The sequence below is a fragment of the Colletotrichum aenigma genome, assembly GCF_013390185.1.
Source record: "Colletotrichum aenigma strain Cg56 chromosome Unknown KSG_Cg56_contig01, whole genome shotgun sequence".
Classification (NCBI taxonomy): domain Eukaryota; kingdom Fungi; phylum Ascomycota; class Sordariomycetes; order Glomerellales; family Glomerellaceae; genus Colletotrichum; species Colletotrichum aenigma.
In genome coordinates this window covers 1109778-1124306 of record NW_023500907.1, presented here as the reverse complement: position 1 = coordinate 1124306, position 14529 = coordinate 1109778, and the positions used below count along the sequence as shown (strand labels likewise).

Here is a 14529-nt window from a genome sequence, read left to right as displayed (position 1 = left end):
CTTTCAATCTACCCTTCCGAGGAATAGGCAGTTGCTTGGCTGGCGGCGCGGCGGCTTGCGTATCTCTGTGAAGGCAACAAGAATCAGTTTACCTCTTGCGACTGTTCTATCAGCCACGATCCATCTACTTTGGGCTTCACTGGCCCACGAATTTCACGTTATCTTCAGAGGTGGCCCTCAGTATATAAGTATCCCAACTCACTAAGCGCGTCTGGGATGGTTCGACATCACAGGCTTGGCACTGCAGGGGTTGGCTTCGACACCTTCGAAGCTAGGCAAAAAGCGCCAGTTATTTGAAACTCGTGACGGATAGTTGGGCATCACTTGTCTTGTGTTATCTTGGAGGCTATTTGAAATTGAGAAACTACTAATCTGCTTATTCGAGACTCTCGTCCAAAATCTAGTCTGCGAAGCTCCCGCTCCATGAGGCGCAGAAAGTCGGCATCCTGAGTATTAACAGGCTCTCGTGGATGCAACCAGCCGACAAATCTCATGACAAAGACTTACTAGAACGAGAAAGCGACTCGCGAGGAGGGAGCCACCGGCAATATATAAACATCCTCCGGGTGGTCCAGTGTCTCTCACCCACCAATCAGAGGAACCGCACATCCCCGGTCCTCCGATGCAACCCCGGCTCCAACCCGCCGTCACATTTCTCGGTGCAAGCCACCCGAGATTTCCTGATTCTGCAGTTTTCTTCTTCGATGGCGCCGCCTCGTTACCGACGTTTCAGGGCTACACGTGCCCTCCCTTGACCGCATCCACGCACTCTCATGTGGTGGCTCCCAATCAGTAATCGTCAGCACAACACCAAGACCCGGCATCCTATTCAGGCACTCCGGATGAATGTGTCCCATCGTGGCGCCGCGCGCCATGCGCTCGTGACAGATGTCGCCCACGGGGAAGCAAGGGACAACGCGACAGCCCGCGGGGAAATGGCACGTTTGCCCTGCTTATTGGTGCCCGAGAATCGGAAGGCGGCCCTACATTGCTGAGCAGCGATTCAGCCTAGCTTTTCACGATGGCACAATGTCCGACTCAGGTTTCTGTCATCAATAAACTTGCCCTTTTGGGTGTTCACTCAATATCGACTGCCGAGTTTCCGGCTCAGTCGACGCGTCTCTCCGGCTCCGGGTGATGCACTATATATGCCGTGCCTCTCGTCTCCTAGAGTGCATATTGCCTGAACTCGACACCGCTCATCATCCAACAAGCCGGGCCCCTTCTTTCAACTCGAGACACGCTTATCGGTCTTCTCAGACGTTCAAGCTGGCCATGGGCATCATCACTCCCTCCTCTCTGTTGCTATCCTTGGCAACGTTGGTCGCCTCGCACGGCCATGTTGACTGGCTAGTGGCTGACAACGTCGCCTACCGCGGCTGGGACTCTCCTGCGTTCACGTATTCGCCTCCCACATACCCGGTCGTCGGATGGAAGATCGATGCCCCTGACAACGGTTTCGTCGAGCCAGTCAACTTCGGTACAGGCGATATCATCTGCCACAAGAACGGATCTCCCGCCGGCGGCCATGCCACCGTCCCTGCGGGAGCCAAGATCCAGCTCGTCTGGAACACATGGCCCGAGTCCCACAAGGGCCCTGTGATCGACTACCTTGCCAAGTGCAGCGGCAACTGCGAGTCCGTCGACAAGACCTCGCTGAACTTCTTCAAGATCAGTGCCGGCGGTCTCATTGACATGTCGCTCTCGAACGGCAAGTGGGCCGACGATGTCCTGATGGCCAACAACTTCACCTGGACCGTCCAGATTCCATCGAACCTGGCCCCAGGCAACTACGTTCTCCGCCACGAGATCATCGCGCTGCACTCTGGCGGCAACGTCAACGGCGCCCAGGCATACCCGCAATGCTTCAACCTGCAGGTCACTGGCGGCGGCTCGCTCGCTCCGGCTGGTGTCAAGGGCACGGCTCTGTACAAGTCCGACGACCCCGGAATTCTGTTCAACCTGTACACTTCGCCTCTGGTATACCCGATTCCCGGCCCTACTTTGGCGGCGGGGATTTCGTCTTCGACTGCTGCTCAGAGCACCGCCCGGCCGACCGCGACATCCAGCGCGACGGCGCCCGGAGGTGCCGGCGGAAGCAGCCCCACCACGGCTCGGACGACAACGGCGGCGGCCCCGGCTACCACGACCACTGCCAGGACGACAACTACCACGGCAGCAGGAGGAGGTTCCGGCGGTAGCACCGTGCCCAGGTACGGCCAGTGCGGTGGCATTGGATACACCGGCTCGACGACTTGTGCTTCTGGCTCGACTTGCCAGGTTCTCAACGAGTACTACTCTCAGTGTGTTTAGGGTATAAAGTTGAGGGATTTCGGCCGGGTGTAATTTTCAGCAGATACTGAAAGTATCAGAACATTCTTGTACATAGTTCAATAGCTGTTAGCGTATTCGTCAATCCGAAGTCGCCGTCTCAGTCAAATGTTGTGCGTCAAGCCGTGGGTGTGATGGGGTCCGCTTATTACTCCTGGAATACCTTGTCTTCCCTTTAAAAAAGACTTGCAGATTGATGTGACAAACGCTCTAACGATTTGGATTCATGTGTTATCAATCCAGACGAACTGGCTGAGATCCCACCGGGGTGAATACGAATACGACACGCCCCACCCTGCCGGTGGGCAGCTATCTCACGTCTAAACCCCCTTTCATGCCTTAGTCTTTCTCCTAATTCTAATTTTCGCTCCGTCGGGAGGAAACAGTGCCTCTGTCATCCAGTAATTTGGCGGTCTTTGCCCGTTGTACTCTGCGGGGAACTCGACATCGTAGTGACCCAGAACATAGGCAATAATCATCTTCAACTCAAAGTCGATCAGGAACCGGCCAGGGCACGCGTGCTTTCCGTGTCCAAACGGCAAATACTCGGTGCTGGTAGTGACAAACGAGACAGGGGGCACCTTCTCATCCTTGGCCGCGGCATTCTCGCGGATCCGGGAGAACCGGAACGGGTCGTACTTGAGGGGCTCCTCGAAAAGTTCGCCGTCCGTGGCAGCGGGCTGGCCGAGGAACGAGATGAGCGTGCCCTTGGGCAGGTGGTTTCCGTCCGGGCCCTTGTACCCATCGACCATGACCTTGCGGAAGACTGCGCGTCCACCAAACGACTGGAGGCGAAGAGTCTCTCGGGCCACGCTGTCGGCCTTCATCATCTTGCTGACCTTGGCTTTCGTCCAGCTGTCGTTGCCATCTTCGTACAGAATGCGGTTAACTTCGTCGCGTAGGATGGATATCGTGTTGAACTCGGAATCGGAGCCGATGATGTTGAGCAACATGTTCGTCGCTTGGATGCTTGTCTGGTGCATCGACCCAAAGTTCGCAGCAATGAGACGCCTCGTCATCATGTCAACGTTGTTGAACTCCTCGACGCGGTTCTTTTGAGCGTATCTCGCCATCATCTGCAGGTGGTCTTGCGGTTCCGGGTGATCCGGGTCGTTGCGGTCGTACTTCAAGCTCTCGACGCGTTCGTTCCAGTACGGCTCAAACATCTTTCTGAGTCTTTTGATTCTGCCGTGCAGCGGCAGGTTCAGGAGGTAGCCGATCAGAGGTCTTAAAATCCTGGGAGCGCCCCCAACAGCGCCAGCGTTGACGACGAGATGGTCAATAATTTCGTAGTTGAGTTTGAAATAATCCTCGTCTCTGCCTAAGTCGCACAAGTTAGTATATAGACCGCCTGTGAACAGTTGTTCATCTTACAAATAGGCAATCCGATGGTGAAGCGACCAGCCGCTTGTGCGACAATCTGTCTGATGAGAGAGAACAGGTCAATCTCCTTCCACTCGGTATTTGTACCAAACCACCTGTCGACCGCGATGCCCAGCTCGTTGTTCATAGCAGCGCAGACATTCTCCAGGATGAGGTTCATGTCTGTCTTGACGAGATGCCCCTGCCAAGCATCCGTCACATACCGAGCGTCTCCAAGCGCGTAGTGGATCTGATCGACCTCCGCGAATGCTTCGCTGGGGCTCAATTGGTCTTCGGGCTGCGTCAAGACCCATCGCATTGTGCTCGTGGGCATGATCACCTCGTGGCGGAAGCCCAAGCCAGGGATCACGACGGCTTTGCCTTTCTTGGCATACTGGATCGACCAATGCGGGTTAGCGTCCGAACTGGATTGATGGGCAGCGATAAAGGAGTTTTGGACTGACGTTGTCGAAGGCCTCCCGGAACAGGCCTGGGCAGTCTGTGTAGTACCGAAGGATGGTGCGGAAACTGAATCGCGTCGCGCCCTCTGGCTCGCCGATGAGCGCGATGCCCTCCGGGTAGGGGATTCTGTAGAATGTTCGGCTGATGAGGAAGAAGATCACGAAGCTTCCCGCCGCCAGCAGGCCGATTCCTGACCAGCTGGAGAGCTCGGGGAAGATCAATGACGTGGGAGCCATGGTGGACCGCGCGATCTGAAACTAGCGACACGGAGGGATAAGGTTGATGTCTGAATTGACCCAAGCTCCGCGTCAAACTTGAGGGGAAGCTCTGAGGTTTTAACTCATCTCAATGCTGACATACCCCGTCCCATGTTTGGCTTGATGGGGCCACAGGTGGGAGACGCGAGCCAGAGAGTTGGGCCCGACGTGGAGACTAGCAAGGGTGATCCCCCCGTAGCGCGCCCGCATTACCCATGTCAACTTGTCAAGGGCAGTGCGCGCGACGGAAGCCTGGACATTTTGTAGGGCTGCCTGGAGGCCATCGGCCCCGGATATTTCAAAGTAAATTGCTTCGGCTTTTCATGTCCCTGGGCGACACAGCAGCGTCCAGGTGATCAACAGCGGGTACATGCAGCAAGACACATAGTTGGACAAAGTCACGTACAAAACGAGCCAACAACCCGATCACGTAGCCTTCGAGCCGCAGCTGGAACAACACGTTAACCAGTTTGAACCTATCATCATGCCATTTCTTGGCCAATCAACAAAAATGTGCATCCTTCGCGGTTGCCTAGCTCTCATCCGTCCTCTTAGCGTTGGTAAGCAGCCACATTCCGAAAAAGGTAATGCGTAGCAGCACCAATTCTTGAAAGGATGCAAACCTGCAGCACCTGGATTTGTTCCTTGTTCTTATTCAATCAGGCTGAGTTTTATCTCATTGGTTGGCTCGGTATCACCCCTTAGTACTGAGTGCGCGATCTGGGCTGTGGCGCCCGCCGAACCCAACCAACTCAATGGACAGACAGACAATAAGTTCAAAAATAATTACCATGAAGCTCAAGAGCAAAAGATTGGACGAACAGGGAATCGAACCCTGGACCACTCACATGCTAAGCGAGTATTATACCACTAAACCATTCGCCCAAATGATTTCGCCCGGACTCGAACCGGAGACCTTCAGTGTGTTAGACTGACGTGATAACCAACTACACCACGAAACCATTTAAATTGTTGAGATCGACGAGCAGAATTTGAGAATATGGAGCATTGACATTTGGTGTAGTGGGAAATCGAGTCGTGAAGCGAAAAGAAAGCCCTCATGTGGGTCCAGTCCGGGTCTGGCCCGGTCTGTTTCGGCAGAGCAGCCGGAGCACGGCCGGAGCCCAGCTCGGGAGTCTTCAGATTATTTCAAACCGTTTAATCGTGTTGATCAAGGACGGGAGGATCATTGCGACCGTTTCCCAACAATTCATTACGTAAAATACTATTAAATTGCTTTAGGAATTGAAAGACGTTATTTTATGATCCTTGTCAAGCTGTGGTTAATCGCACATGATTCAGGTCCGAAGAGTCTCCTGCAGTCATTCTCACATATACTAGTTATAATTATCTTCTATAGCTTTCCAATAGCCTCAACAAGAGTCTTTCCAATAACCCCAGCGCTGGGCGGGTTCTGCCCGGTAATCAGCCGACCATCCTTGCCGCTGACCACGATCTTGACCCCAAAAAGCTGATCTGCCTTCACGTATTGAGCTCCGTGGTTCTTCATCTCAGTCTCTAGCAAGAAAGGCATCGCATCTGTAAACTGATACGCATCCTCCTCGGCGTTGGAGAATCCGGTCACCTCTTGGTCCTTGACTAGGTACTCTCCATCCGATAGCTTGACATTGACTAGGGCTGCAGGGCCGTGGCAGACGGCCGAGACAATCTTGCCGTTCTCGTAGAACTCGCGAATTAGTGCGTGAGAGACCGGGTCAACGGCCAAGTCGAACATGGCTACACAGTAAATGTTGTCAGCGATCTCACGGCCCTCGCTCCGAATCCAGAATTGGCTCACTTACGTCCGTGGCCACCGACGTAGAAGATTGCGGCAAACTCGGAAAATCTCTGAAGCATCGTCTCCAGCTTCTCCGTCTTCTTCCAGAGGCTTTCCTTTTCTTTCAAGAAAGCCTGGCACTCTGCGTCATCCTTGGCTTCTTGAACAGAGTAGGGATCAATCGGAGCTTCGCCACCCTTGGGCGAGGCAACCACAACGTCCACATGAGGAGCGAGTGCGTTGTAGGGGTGCACGAATTCCGGGAGGTACCATCCGGTCTTCATGCCATCTCGCGTAGGGAGGTTGTCTTGGGATGTCAAGACGACAAGAACTTTGGGCTTTACTGACATTGTGAAAAGAGCGAAATGATTGTTCCAATTATACAAAGAGTCCTAGTGGTCAACCTGCGGTCACATCAAGAACTGTAATCCGGCGTGCTTCAAGCCATCTTTTTGTATCTCTTACCACAGTGGATTTAGAGTTTTGACTCCGTAAGAGTAGCCAATTCGGGGTATGATTCCCCACAGGATTGGGTTGAGCTAGGGACGAACATCCTGGCGAACATCACCAGGGTGGATACTTTGTCTCTCGAGGCTCGGCAGCGTCATCTCTAACTACCTCCGAGCTTCGTGTCATCCATTAAGACGTGTTTATCGTCGGTTCTAGCGGATATTGTGACTGACTATGTCCGAATGTCAACGAAAGACGACATTACTCACAGTTCAAAAATTGCGAGGAAACTGCCGACGAGTCAAGAGCGCATATATAAGCACCCATCCAGTCTGTTCTACAGACGGCATGTCCTAAAGTTTGACAACGATCGCCTTCACTTCTTGTGCTTTTCCAACAGCAACCGACCTCCGATCAAAGACAACTTTCATTCATAAAGAGCCGCCAACAATCACAATGACCATCACAATCACCGTCGTATTCCCCAACGACGACGATGCCCAGTACGACATCGAGTACTACGTCACCAAGCACATGCCCCTGATCCAGGAGAGATGGGGTAAGTACGGCGTCAAGTCTTGGTCCGTAACGAAATTCCAGCCTGGAGCAGATGGAGCCAAGCCGTTGTACGCATTCGGTTCGGTCGTGTATTGGGACAACCTGGAGCAGATCAAGACGGCTTTTGGGGGCCCGGAGGTTGGGGAGATCATGGGCGACGTTTCCAACTTCTCGAACAAGGAGCCAATCTTTCTTACCGGCGAGGTTTTGCATGAATAAGCGGACAAAGATCGTTTACCAAACGTCTGGTGCCGAGATACGAGGCTTTAAATGTTCGAGCGGGGTGCTCAATCGGGGAGAGGGGATTGGGTATTGCACAATCATCACGCGTGCCTAGGTAGCTTCAAAACATAATGAGACTTCTCCGGATTATTCATCCAGCTACACTTAGATCTATTTTGCCTTCATTCACGCTCAATTAGACAAAGTTCAGATTGTCGTCCCGCACTATTCCCGCATATCGTGCTCCCGGAGACGCGGACGAGATGGTTCATGGAATAATACAACCACTTCTCCGGTTGGCGTTCTGGCCCTGGGAGTTGGCTCAGCGCCACAACGCTTGGCCAGTACGCGTCTGTTCGCAATTGCAGGTCGAGGCCCTGTACGACCATGACATGGGTATGCCCTAATGGGAGCCAGAAAGAGGAGCCTGCCAGTCGACCCATTTCTCAAATTATCTTCCCAGCGTTTCAACACGAGTAGAACGAAGCATTGCTTCATTGTCTCTTGTCATATCCCCAAGCCATTGGTAGTGACAAACCAACCGACGTCAAAGCTAAGTCTATGCACACAAATGGTGTTTGTTTACTTGACTTCCCCGGAACGTCACCCCGTCCATAAGCTTATTTTCCTCCGATCCGACAATGCAACGCTGCAGCGCAAACTCCGGGGTCTATCTGCCTTAAATTTTGACCTTTTCAAGCTTCCTTTCCTAGCTACAGCATGCATTTGCTTCGTTGCAAACCAGGGCACCATCTTTCGCCCAGAAATAAATTGCTCCTGCAGCCTCTGTCACACCCCAAATGTACGCGAATACATCCATCCAGGACCCACGAAAAACGTGAAGGCCACGCGAGAAACCGTTCATCCTCGCCATCTCGCGTGTCACTCCCAATTCACCCGTCCCTCTTGGCTGCGTCCAAGCGCATTCTCTTCACCCAAATATCTTCTGCACTGGCCGGTCTGCCCATCGATACGGATCACCAAAATTCCACCACTCCTAAGAAGGCTGTCTTCATTAGCCGGTCCTTGGCGCAATCGCTTTCTGGTGGGATCTTTGCCAAGATCCCGAAGCAGCGGGTCGGATGGCAATCATTGGCGATGCACGACGCGAATCGGACAGGGTTCTCCGCATGGGGCCATTCGAGGTGATGGTGTTGCAAAAAAGAAAGCTCGAGGAGGGGAACCCGAAATCAAGAGCTTCCGTTGACCGAGATCGGATGTGATGACTGCGGTATGGCAGAGTTGTATCTATGTTTGTGTATAAATAGTATCCTGAAGATTGTCCCCGTCTTGCCCTGTCTCTCCACGCCCTGTCATTTCTGGTGCATTGTTCAAGTCATCGCGTCTAAGTCGTAATGAGACTGACAGCAAAATCCATACTCTGCGCCTTCGCAGGCCTGGCCGCCGGTAACCCCCTCGACTGGCTCGGTATTGCCTCCTGGGACGTCGAGGGCTACGCCAAAGACAACCCCCTCGGCAAGACCACCGGCGGCAAGGGCGGCCCAACCGTCACCGTCTCCACCATTCCGGAGCTCCAGACTGCCGTCGCCGGCACTGATCCCAGAACCGTCGTCTTGAAGGGCTCTCTGGAGCTTCCCGCGCGGCTCAAGGTTGGCTCCAACAAGAGCCTTGTCGGGTACAAGACCACGGCGCACATCACCGGCAAGGGCGTCGACGTGTTCAATTCGACCAACGTGATCCTGCAGAACTTGAAGATCAGCCACATCTTGGATAACGACTGCATCACGATCCGAAACTCGACGCGCGTGTGGGTGGATCACAACGAGTTCACCTCAGACATCAGCAAAGGCTCTGATTTCTACGTAAGTCATGGCGAAACTTATATACCCGTAGCAGATACTAACTCACAAACTCACAGGACGGCCAGGTCGATATCATCCGCGCTTCAGACTGGATCACCGTCTCCTGGAACTACTTCCACGACCACTGGAAGTCCTCGCTTGTCGGCAACGACGCGACCTTCCGCGGCCTCGACTCCGGCCACCTGCACGTCACGTACCACCACAACCACTGGCGCAACGAGGGAACGCGCGGCCCCGCGGGGCGCTTCGGCCGCCAGCACATCTACAACAACCTGTACGAGGACTTTCTCTACCAGGCCATCCACTCGCGCTCCGACAATCAGGTCCTCGTTGAGGGCAACGTCTTCCGCGGGAACACGCGCGAGGCGCTCAGCACGTATGGACTGGTCATTCCTGAAGACTCGCCGAATACGTGTACGTGTGGTGATGAGGAGTTGGACGGGTTTGCCAACCTTGGGGCTCGTAAGTTGTCACATCTGGTGTATGTCATGAGTTATGCTAAATGTTCCGTGATAGCCAACGACTGGGGCAAGGCTGGTGTCAACATCACACAGAAGGGCGACTTCTACAAGGCGCCTTATAAGTTCAAACTTACCCCTTTGCCACTCGTAGCCCCCATCGTCAAGATTGGTGCTGGTGTTGGTAGGGTGTAGGTGGCTGTGTGTGACTCGTGAGTGGGAGAGCCCTCGATCATGGGGTTGGAATAATTCTCAGGCAAGCAGGATACGAGTCGGATTCGGTGTTTCTGCCTCCCACCATAAATCCTTAAACAGTAATCTATCACCAAGTAGACTCTTTCCTGTATACCAAGCAACTGTCTCTCTCATTGGCGGTTCTTTTAGATTCTTCAGGTGCGTCCGACACGTTTCGCCTTTTGTGATACAAGCTGAGTCGTCATTAATTAAAGCCAAAAGTCTCCCAAAAGACGATTTATATCAATCCAATCAATTTCAAACATACTTCCTCAAACGGCAGAACAAAATTGCCGGTCAACGTTGAAATTTTGGCCAAATATCCGCATGAAGGAAGACGTGTTGTGTAATAGCATCACACCGCGAATTGCGTGAACGAAGTCGAATTCATCTCTAGCAGCTTTTGTCCCTGGTTTATGGGGTTCCAAATAAAGCTCAGCTGATAGAAGCTCCAGATACCTTGACAATTTGATAGCAGAAGTAGGGCAGGAACCTCTGAAATCACCAGCTCATGTAGTGGACCATCATCGAAGGGCAGTGCTCATGGATATGGATTCACAGTCGCCACCAAGACAATGACTCCATTTTTGAACCTGCACTAGATTTCCTGTCTTCCTATTATATAGACAAACCTCCATGATGTAAAGCGCGTGCTTCAACACACTGACCTTATATCAAAGCAACCTCATTCTTCCATCTTTTGTTGGTGTACGCCAAACACCCAGAGCCTTCGTGATGCCATACTCATCTCTTTCAGTGAATGAGATTAATGATCTGCAGAAAAGATATTATATATTAAGGTCTAATCTTGAGCCCACTTTTCATGGCATACCCAACAATAGGGGAAGCATGCGGCGATTATGACACTAGTACTTTAATCTTATAATCAGTGAAATTGGAGGCTTTGGGGATGACACGCGTTAATGAACCACTGAAATCAAAGTATCCTCGGCTCATGCGTTTGCCCACAGGTTATTTGAATCCACATAAAGCTCAGACAATACACGCCAGAAGATCGCATCGGACAAAAATGGCGTGGAACAACTTGAATCCATGGCATTCATATGCGTACACAAAGTCGTAGTGGAATCATGAGCTTGGCCTCTTGCTTCAAGCAGAAAGGCAGGTGGAGGGACAACCAGTCATTGTTGAGAAGATGAGTTCACATCAGATGTCTCGAACATTTATGCACATGTCACGGGCACTAAGGCTTTGTACAGCTATCTCATCATTTTAGCATAAATTAATAGATTTTCGCTACTCACTCTTATTTTGCGTCACAATATCTTCTTTGTGGGTTGGTGTTTTGTTAGCAAGACTGAGGCCTTGAAGCAATCACGAGTCAAACCTTTCAGCAGACAACGTCAGAAACCAACCCCAAGATGTTCTGACGAGTATTCGCCGTGCATCAGCGATCCTTCTCCCAGGTTATTAGGACAAGTATGCCCCACAAACGGTGCTCATAGTTCCGTATCACAGTACCAACCCGTCTACCTTGTCTTCTCCATGAAAACTTGACCAAGAGACTGATGACATAGTTTGCAACCATTGTGGTTGCGAAAACACAATGCACTGTCCTGCCATAATGGTGCCGAAGCAGACCGCTCCTTCGGAGTCGTATATTTAAGGGACCGAACCAAATTGATGCTGGGGACAGCCCCATCTGCCGGCACTATAAAATCTCCATGATTCTCTTCGATCCGCAGGCATCGACAGCAATCCTTTCGGGTAGTTGGCGACTTAATAAATGGGGAAAGACTTACACTCGATCAACAGCTAAAGCCTTGACCCCGTCTGGCTGGAAGGTTTCCAGCCATCTCCCCACTTCGAGTCAATACCTCAACCTGTGGTGACATAATCCCTGTCTTCCAATACACGCACTAATACTCTCAGAACGCGAGTTGTGGACGGGGACAGCTTCCATGGCCGAGGAGTTTGTTCCAGAGGTATGTATCACGCAAATGGTGACTCAGGACGGGGTCACATATTCATGCGGCTCTATGGAGCGAGGAGGGCATCCTTCGCGTTGCTGCGTCCTCCGTAGCAATCTCCGTATCAGAGAGATCACACACTTTATATACTGTCTCTCTAGCAACGAGTCCATATCACCGTCAGCATCCACGCAACTCCATACAGGAATTCCTACCAGAGCCCCATTGCCATACCATCTGGGTAAGCTCCCGCTTCTCGCGTCGAGGCGAACCGAACTGCCGTGCCTCAGCAACCAAATGAACGACAAGCACGAGCAGGATATAAAAGCAGGTTTCCAGATCCGAGGATGGGAAATCTCCAGACGAAGCCAATTCGTTATCAGTGTCGACGGTCGCGAGAACCAGAGCTTCCCCAGCCATGCCATAACCAATTTTTTGCGTCAGAAATGGAGGGTTCTTACGCTCGAAGTCGCACAGAACCTTCTCGTCCGCTTCACGTTCTCCTGCATACATCCACCTACACTACCAAGGACGATGCCAGACGACGGTTGAAGACTGCCATCAGCAAGTCTACTTCGTCCACCTGAATTTTGTTAGAAAAGACTACCCACCTTTGTACTCAAGCAAGAGACGAAAAGAGATATCGTGACTCATCTCGATCTCGCGGCCTTGCAAATGTCAATCCAACGAGACAAACCACTTCTCATATCCCGTCTCGGCCCCTTCAGTCGCAACACTGCAGCCACTCGACACAAGGACACAAGCTCTGCTGGCTGAACACCACAACGGAGCTTTCACTCCATCAGACCAACCAGCCAAAACCTTCACTTTCAACAAATGAATCAAACACACCCGCGGACAAACTCCAGTTGCTTTCTCAACTCCGCATAATCTCGTCTCATCCACATATTATTTACTTCTTTAAAAGCTGACTTACTAATAGCCCGACGTCAAGAAAGCGGATTCATCCGACCTAACTTCCAACCTCCTTCCCAGTCACCACAAACCACAGCAGATGCCGACATCTCCCCGAAAAGCCAACACACCCTCTTCAGACGAAACAAACCACAAAAGAGAGCCCACTCACACACAAACACACACACCTCTCTACGCAGTACGGCACAACAAAACCTTCAACTGCAACACACATGAGACGGAAAATGAGGACAAAAGACACAGAGATCATCCCGTTCGTCCTTTTCTCTCTATCACCACTTCCCCTCCATCTCTTTGCTCATCTCTCCCACACACACACAAGTCATTCGGTCCGCAAGTCTAAAAAGGTTGTCAGTCCCAACAACATCCCACATTGCCTCAACTCAACCTTTCTTACCCGCAAACTTCGTACCTGTCCTCCCGCCGGTTAAGCCACAACCCACTCACACGAACCCTTTCAACTTCGCCCCAAACAAGGTAACAAACTCGCCGAGATGGAGAAGGCCATCCCGTATACTTGCGAAAAAATCTTTCAGCTCGCACACGCGACGGCCCTCACGATGAACTATATCAAACCCTGACATATCAGCCCCCTGGGTTGAAGGCCCCCACCTGGAATGCAACACGCCAATGTGTTTCGATTGACTTTGAGGCGGCATATCAAAAAGGCCAACACATTCGCCTCGGAAATTGGCTTCACATGCAGCTGGAGAGTTCTACTGCAGAACAAAGACCAACTTCCGCGTCAGAAAAGTTGTCTATTCGACCGCATACGAGTACCGTTAGCCATCTGAAGAGGAAAGTCGCAACGCCGACAGGCCTTGGTGCTGACGGTGGCCGGAGACCGGTGCGCTAAGCCCGTAAGCGCGGCGAACGTTACCACCTCCCCGAGACTTTCAGGAGGAACGATTGCGACCTCAGGCTCCCGTGGCTCCTTAGCCATCCGACGTCGGCCGAGTGCGGTCGACTCGCGCGGTCGTATCGGCGCAGAGATGATCCCTCCAATGAATCCAGTGGCCAGCGTGAACCAGAGCCTGAAGGAAGCCGAGCCTCACCATTGATCTCAACAGGCCTATCCCCGCACCAAGCTTCACATGACAAACTCTCCATGTACATAAAGAGACGCCAGAATCTCAGCGGCGGCTGCCCGAAACTCACACTTAAAGTTCAGCTACCCGACTCACCGATAAATGTCCAAAAACGGAACATTTCTAACCGTCTTGGACGTCGTGCCGTCCGGGTAGGAATCCCACAAGCTGCCCCGCGAGCACGTCTGGCGTTCGGGCCCCTTCCCTGCTGTCCCCGGAGGACAGCCAAAGGACAGGGGCGACTTTTGAGATCCAACCGCAGGTTGGAATTGGTCAACTCGCAGTATCCGATTAAACACAAGCTCATCTTGGAGACAGGATCGACGACGAAGAGCTGCTTGAGGTCTGAACCAACATGCTGGAGCGTGGCGTACTGATGAACAGTGGACCGTGATGCACTGCGCGATCAATCTTCCTGGAATACGTCACGGCATTGAGTGCAATGCCTTACTACGAGAGCCAACCATCATCCTATGGCTGTTGGCAAACTGAAGCCGCGCAGAGGTGACAGCTCCCGGCACTGTCTCAGCGTGCAGTGATGTGCCCCGTGAGGCCATGAGGGAATAACAGACAGTGTTCCGCCTAAGAACCGGAGACATGAGTCAAGAGTGGGTTGTCGCTAAATGTACGCCCTGGCCGG

General features: G+C 52.3%; 5 protein-coding genes across 5 annotated transcripts; 3 read left to right on the top strand and 2 right to left on the bottom strand.

Moving 5' to 3' along the window:
* Nucleotides 1-1275: 1275 nt before the first annotated feature.
* Nucleotides 1276-2313, top strand: Cel61a-1 (Polysaccharide monooxygenase Cel61a; the record flags this gene model as incomplete). Its single annotated transcript, XM_037315557.1, has 1 exon — nt 1276-2313. One exon carries the CDS (start codon nt 1276-1278, stop codon nt 2311-2313), a length of 1038 nt encoding a protein of 345 aa, XP_037185467.1.
* Nucleotides 2314-2663: 350 nt separating this feature from the next.
* tenB-2 (Cytochrome P450 monooxygenase tenB) lies at nt 2664-4391 on the bottom strand (the record flags this gene model as incomplete). Its single annotated transcript, XM_037315556.1, has 3 exons — nt 2664-3652; nt 3706-4087; nt 4158-4391. The coding sequence occupies 3 exons, from the start codon at nt 4389-4391 to the stop codon at nt 2664-2666; spliced, it is 1605 nt and encodes a 534-aa protein (XP_037185044.1).
* A 1375-nt stretch (nt 4392-5766) lies between these two features.
* Nucleotides 5767-6539, bottom strand: CGCA056_v000294 (Glutathione-independent glyoxalase; the record flags this gene model as incomplete). The annotated part of the gene is made up of 2 exons (XM_037315555.1): nt 5767-6149; nt 6215-6539. 2 exons carry the CDS (start codon nt 6537-6539, stop codon nt 5767-5769), a joined length of 708 nt encoding a protein of 235 aa, XP_037185043.1.
* Nucleotides 6540-7095: 556 nt separating this feature from the next.
* Nucleotides 7096-7416, top strand: CGCA056_v000293 (uncharacterized protein; the record flags this gene model as incomplete). Its single annotated transcript, XM_037315554.1, has 1 exon — nt 7096-7416. One exon carries the CDS (start codon nt 7096-7098, stop codon nt 7414-7416), a length of 321 nt encoding a protein of 106 aa, XP_037185045.1.
* A 1358-nt stretch (nt 7417-8774) lies between these two features.
* On the top strand, nt 8775-9895 carry plyB-0 (putative pectate lyase B; the record flags this gene model as incomplete). Its single annotated transcript, XM_037315553.1, has 3 exons — nt 8775-9242; nt 9299-9704; nt 9759-9895. The coding sequence occupies 3 exons, from the start codon at nt 8775-8777 to the stop codon at nt 9893-9895; spliced, it is 1011 nt and encodes a 336-aa protein (XP_037185515.1).
* Nucleotides 9896-14529: the final 4634 nt, after the last annotated feature.